This window comes from Lepidochelys olivacea (assembly GCF_965140295.1).
Source record: "Lepidochelys olivacea isolate rLepOli2 genome assembly, chromosome: 6".
NCBI lineage: Eukaryota > Metazoa > Chordata > Testudines > Cheloniidae > Lepidochelys > Lepidochelys olivacea.
The window spans coordinates 15,084,272-15,090,364 of record NC_140416.1 but is presented as its reverse complement, the minus strand read 5'-3'; the positions used below and the strand labels follow the sequence as shown (position 1 = coordinate 15,090,364).

The window sequence follows — 6,093 nt, the reverse complement described above, 5'->3', positions numbered from 1 at the left end:
ACATTTACCCCAGCTATTGGGGTGCAGTGCCCTCAACCCACTGGGCCTGTCTTTCTGTGGTCCCATCCCACCCAGCGATAGCAAACGGGGGTGGGGGTGGGGATAAAAGTGATGGTAAACAGTGCAGCAAGAGCTGTACTCTCAGCTGTTGCCCACTTCGTCGGGGTGGACACTCCAGGGTGTTGGCTGAGCCGCTGGGAAAGCAAATACCAGGGAAGAGGACTGAGGCCCATAGGTACGGTGACCAGAGAGCAAGTGTGAAAAATCAGGGTAATACCAGGGTAATAAGGTCCTACACAAGACAAAGCCCCTAATATCGGGATTTGAGTGACCTTACCCACAGACCTTTTGTGGTTGCAGGGCTTGGGATGCCAGCTGGCAGAGGAAACCTTTCTGTTCTCCAGATTGCTCTCAAATGGCTGAGAAATTGAAACTTACAGTGGGAAGGTGGGGAAATACAAAGAGGGCTGCACACAGAGCAGAAACCAAGGGCCAGCCCTCTCCTGCAGCTCCACCTCCTCCCTCCTTGCTCTGAGCTCCAGGCCGCCCCAGTCCTGAGATCTGCCTGGGAGATTACAGCAGATTCCTCTTTGCCTAGGCTCTGCCAGCAGCTGTTGGTCACCCGGAGGGAAGATGGACAACACCCCGTACACCTTCCCGGCCCGCAGCAACCAGCCCTTCCCAAACCACAACTATGAGCACCTGAAGGAAGAGAGTGAGATCGGAGAGGTCCCTCCAGGGGCCACCGTCAGCTCCACGGTTATCAGCATGCACCCGTACCTGCCCCCTCCCAGCGACCACATCATCTGGTCCATCTTCAGCACCCTCTATGTGAATTTCTGCTGCCTCGGCTTCATGGCTCTGGTTTTCTCCGTCAAGGTGAGAGGGGCCAGTGCCCCGCTCTGCCCTGCACATGCATGCCGTGCGTCCACGGGGCCTGCCCTGCGCTTGCATGCCGTGTGTCCACGGGTGAGCCTGTGGCAGGGCAATCGCCTGCGGCCGTGGGCTGCGGTGGCATGAATGTGTGCGCGTACACTTGGCTGCGGCTGAGGTGAAGCTCTTCCCTTGACGGGATTAGCCCTTGGTCTCAGGCTGACCTAGACGTGGCCGCTGTAGCCTGTCCCTCTGCCCCTGGTACGGGTGTCTTCTCATTCCCCACCCTGCCGCTTACTTTCCCCAAAGGGGGTGACCCGAGAGCACCTGGGCATGAGTGTCTGAGGCTACACAGGCTGGGCTGAGGGGTCCCCCCACTGGTGCCAGGAGTCTGTGCTGCCCCGTTAAGTCACCCTCTGGCCCTGGGAGCGGACAAAATTTAGTAGCAACTTTCCAGCTCTATCAGCTTCACAACCCCCCGCCCCACCCCCCTTCCCCAGCCTTGATAAAGCGTGCAGCGCTCCCACGCTGGGCCTCTTCCTGCCACAGCCCGGCTCTGGGGCCAGAGTAAGGGGATAATAAACAGTTGCTGGCCAAGTATAAGAGACAACTGGAACCGCAAAGGAGGCCCTGAGTGTGGGGGCCGTTGCTGGGGGCTGAGCACTAATGGTGAGGGGCTCGGGGGGTGGGAAGGGGAGAGCGGACGTCCTACAGCTGTGTGGCTGGGGCAAGGGGATGCTATCGCTCACAGAGCTGCGCTAAAAGGAAAGAGAACCAGAATCAAGGGGCTGAGCCCCAGACGTAGGAAACCCCACTGCTGGGAGAGAGAAGGGCGCTGAGTCTAAACGCTCAGGGACCTCAGGGCTGATGGGACTGCGCCTCTCCTGTTACAGACTCGGGGGTCACAGATAAGCCCCCGTGCAACTTTGTAAGGCTCTAACTCAGGCCATGGGGATCCGACAGGTCTCCAGCCGCTCGCACTTAGCCCGTCTGTAACAGAGGGCATAGCAATGCTGCAGGAACTCGCTGCCCCTCCCAGCCCTGGCCTTCTGGGGAGTTTCCTGGTTGTTTATCTCTACCCATGAAGAACACCTGTTTCCTGCAGGCAGTTGATAAACACACAGCTTGGTCCTAAATCCAGTCCCCAGGGCCCCTGCGTTCAGACACACCCATCCCCCTGTGGGCTCAGCTGCTCACCCACAGCCAAGCTCTGAGCGCCCCTGACATCACATCCACCCATCGCCCTAGGGCAGGGGTTCTCAAACTGGGGGTCAGGAACCCTCAGGGGGTCGCAAGATTATTACATGAGGGGTCACAAGCTGTCAACCTCCACCCCAAACCCTGCTTTGCCTCCAGCATTTATAATTGTGTTCAATTAAAAACACTTTTAAATGTATTTATAAGGGGGGGGGTTGCATTCAGAAGCTTGCTATGTGAAAGGGGTCACCAGTACAAAAGTTTGAGAGCCACTGCCCCAGGACTTTGAGATTCTCCCACGTGAGCCCCCCAAGATTCCCACAGGCCCATTTCCCGAAATTCATACACCGCCGCCCACGCCCCCAAGGGGGGGCCCTCTGAGACTGGCACACCCCAGCCTGAGTGCAGGGAAATTTGAGGCCCTGGAACTGCGAGCCCAGAGGTTCACATGCCCTGTCCCCAAGCACGAGGATCACACGCTGTATTTGCCTCCCTCCCTCCCTCCCTCCAGGCCAGGGATCGTAAAGTCGTCGGCGACCACAGTGGCGCAAGCAGCTACGGCTCCACCGCCAAGTGCCTGAACATCATGGCCCTGGGCCTGTCCCTGCTCTTGCTCGTCCTCGTCATCATCCTCGTGGCAACAGGGGTCATCGCTGTCACACACGCAATGCATCCTGGAGACTAGACTCGCCGCAGCCGGCCGGAGGGGGGGTGTCCTGGCTGTTACATCGCCCCGCAGGCAGGGCTCCCCCGCCACACTTCTTACACTTCCGACCTCCCTCTCCAGCTCCGCTTGCTCCCTCACTACCAGTGCCTGGCCGCCTCCTGCTGTTTGGGGAGCTGGGGAAGGAGCAGTGCTCTCCTCCTGGCTGCAGGGTGGCACTCCAGCTGTTGTCCTACACACAGCGGGCAGCACTCTCATCCTCAGAGATGCTCTCTCCCCTGTCCTCCTTTCCACCAACACGCTGAGGCACAGGGGTTCATGCCAGGGCCCTGCTGTGCCACCTCCATGGGACTCTCCCCATACCACTCTGCTTCACCCACCACCACCCTTCCTCTGAGGGTGACTGGCCTACTCTCCATCCACAGCCCAGCAGCTGGGCTGCTCACTGGCTGCCCGGCAGGGAGTGATGTGAGCCAGCCCTTCTTGGCGCAAGGCGACCGGGTGAGCTCCAGGGGAAGGGTGGCAGCTCTCCTGCGGGTGACGTACCACCTGGTGTCTCTGCGGAGACGGGCACTCAGAGTGATTTGGAGTAGAACCGCGAGCTGGGGGAACAGCTCTAATAAACTTTCCTTTCTCTCTTGTAAACCGGCTTATTTTTTTCGGCCAAAATTCTCAAACGCCTGCATGGCTCCGAACGGTGGGTTGGGGAGGAGTGTGGGGCCTCTGGCTACCCCCAGGGCTCTGCTAGTCGGGCCAGTGGGCTCAGCCTGCCTGGGGGGACCCAGGCGTGTGAGCAGGCCAGGCGGGGCATGAGTTAGACACGGGGTGCTCACCAAGAGGGACTGGAAGGCGACACAGCAGCTAGCCGGAGGCTGCCCCGCCAGTCCCAGCGGAGGTGCAGCGAGCAGGACAGGTACAATGGAGACACTCGAGCCAGCAGCCATTGGCGAATCCAGCACCCCAGAGCCTGCTACAGACTGATGAGAGGCGCACACCGTAAGAGTGAGGCTATGCCTACGAGACCAAGCGAGCGCGTGCTGCCACCAAAGTGTGCTGGGAGGGAGGGCAGTGGTGGGGAGGGCTCACCCCAGGGAGCAGGGGGAGAGGACTCACAGTGGGGGGGGGCCCAGCAGCAGAAAGCCATATCCTCTGTAGGCCTGCAGCAGGAGTTGGCAAGAGCATGGCACCCAGCCATTGCTGTAAACTAGGCTGGGAGGGAGAGAAAATGGGGGAAGGAAACTGGTTCTTGGCGGCCAATCAGGGTCCCTAGAAAGGCAGCCTCCCCTCCCAGCTGGCAGTGGCCCCATGGCCCGGGCAGGCTGCTGGGGGAGAGGTGGGAGAAGGGACCCGGGGAAGTGAGGAGATAACTCACTTAGCTACAGCGAGGAAAGGCGCTGAAAGCAGCCAGAACATCCAGCCTGTTAGTGACAGGCAATATCCATATCAGCCTCATTCACTGACCAGCAGGCTGATCCCAGGCTCTGCTGCGCCAGCGAGGCACCAGCCTAGGGGCGGGCAAATGTTTTGGCCCTGAGGGCCACAACGGGGCTGCAAAACTGTATGGAGGGCCGGGTAGGGAAGGCTGTGCCTCCCCAAACAGCCTGGCTCCTGCCCCCTATCTGCCCCCTCCCACTTCCCGCCCGCCTCAGAATCCCTGACCCATCCGACCCCCCCTGCTCCTTGTCCCCTGACTGCCCCCTCCCGGGACCCCCCCCACAACACTCCACCCTCTATCCAACCCCTCCTGCTCCCTGTCCCCTGACTGCCCTGACCCCTATCCACACACCCCCAAGACAGGTTCCCTGGGACTCCTATGCCTATCCAACCCCCTGCTGTTCCCCGTCCCCTGACACTGCCCCCAGAACCTCCACCCCATCCAACCTCCCCTTGCTCTCTGTCCCCTGACTGCCCCGACCCCTATCCACACCCCCACCCCAACTGCCCCCTGGGACCGCACCCCCTATCCAACCCACCCTGTTCGCTGTCCCCTGACTGCCCCAAACCCATCCACACCCCCGCACCCTGACAGCCCTCCCCGGGACTCCCACGCCTATCCAACTGCCCCCTGCTCCCTGTGCCCTGACCGCTCTGGGGACAGCCTGCCCCTCATCCCACCCCCCGCTCCCCACCCTGTTACCATGCTGCTCAGAGCAGCAGGAGCTTGCAGCCCCGCCACCTGGCTGGAGCCAGCCATGCTGCCCAACAGGAGCGGCGGGCCAGAGCAGGACAGGGCCATAGTTTGCCCACCTCTGCACTAGCCCCTGTATGATGTCCCACGCAGAAGAATGGCCTTACTGGGTCAGACTAGTGGGCCAGATGACAGTGGCCAGTGCCAGATGCTTCAGTGGGAATAAACAGAACAGGGCAATTATGGAGTGATCCCCCTATTGTCCAGTCCCAGCTTCTGGCATTCAGAAGTTTAATGACACCCAGAGCATGGGGTTGCATCCCTGACCATCTTGACTAATAGCTCTTGATGGACCTATCCTCCATAAACTCATCTAGTTCTTTTTTGAACACAGTTATACTTTTGGCCTTCACAACATCCCCTGGCAATGAGTTCCACAGGTTGATGGTGCGTTGTGTGAAAATTTTTTTTCCTTATGTTTGTTTTAAACCTGCTGCCTATTAATTTCATTGAGTGAGGGGTGACCCCTGGTTCTTGTGTTAGGTGAAGGGGTCTAATGCAGCTCCCATGGACTGAAATGGCTCTAGAGCACCTCCTCCTGCTCATTGCTTGGCTCACTAGTCCAGATCCCGGCTGAAACCCTGCTCTTGCCCCACTGGGCAACTGACTAAGGCTGGTGGGGGGTGTTTGTGTTTTTTTTTTTAAAAAAGTTTTGCTAGTTGTCTCTTCGCTTTCCGATGGAAACAGCTTAGCCCATCCAGCCTCTGCCCTGTTACCAGCTAGCCCTGCTTAACTACAGCCAGTCTTACAGAGTCAGTACCTTACATTCAAGCTTTTTGCAGCCGTGTGTGTGTGTGTGTGTGTGTGTGTGTGTGTGTAAGATTAAGGCTCTCCTTCTGTCTTCTTCCCTGTGACAAGTCCCATAAGAGATGGGAGTGATGCATTGCCCACATCCCTGCAGGTGAGAGTAACCCATGGTCATTCTGGGAAAGTTTAAATCCAGAGCTGAAGTCTCTTGCTTGAGGCCCTTCCATTCCAAAATGCTTCTCTAGAGCCATGTTTATTCCTTTACTGCAACTGGAGCAACCACGCCCCGGGAGTGCATCATTGGCAGCTGGCCCCTTAAAGAGATATCTCCCTATTAGGCACATGGGTTATACACGTGCATCTGAATGTACTGATGAATCTCAGGCCCACCATTTCATGCTGTTAGCAGATAACCGTTTAAAGA

At 58.5% G+C, this 6,093-nt stretch overlaps 1 protein-coding gene across 1 annotated transcript; it reads left to right on the top strand.

Annotated features, from left to right (window-relative positions):
* Positions 1-524: 524 nt before the first annotated feature.
* On the top strand, positions 525-3,379 carry LOC311522141 (interferon-induced transmembrane protein 1-like). Its single transcript, XM_084631136.1, has 2 exons — positions 525-879; positions 2,582-3,379. The coding sequence occupies exons 1-2, from the start codon at positions 634-636 to the stop codon at positions 2,753-2,755; spliced, it is 420 nt and encodes a 139-aa protein (XP_084487262.1). The 5' UTR covers positions 525-633; the 3' UTR covers positions 2,756-3,379.
* Positions 3,380-6,093: the final 2,714 nt, after the last annotated feature.

Excerpts from the sequence above, each read along its gene's own strand:
- LOC311522141 (XM_084631136.1), top strand. The coding sequence starts at position 634 with ATGGACAACACCCCGTACACCTTCCCGGCCCGCAGCAACCAGCCCTTC. Across the intron at positions 880-2,581 it reads CTCTGGTTTTCTCCGTCAAG|GCCAGGGATCGTAAAGTCGT; the intron begins GTGAGAGGGGCC and ends CCCTCCCTCCAG.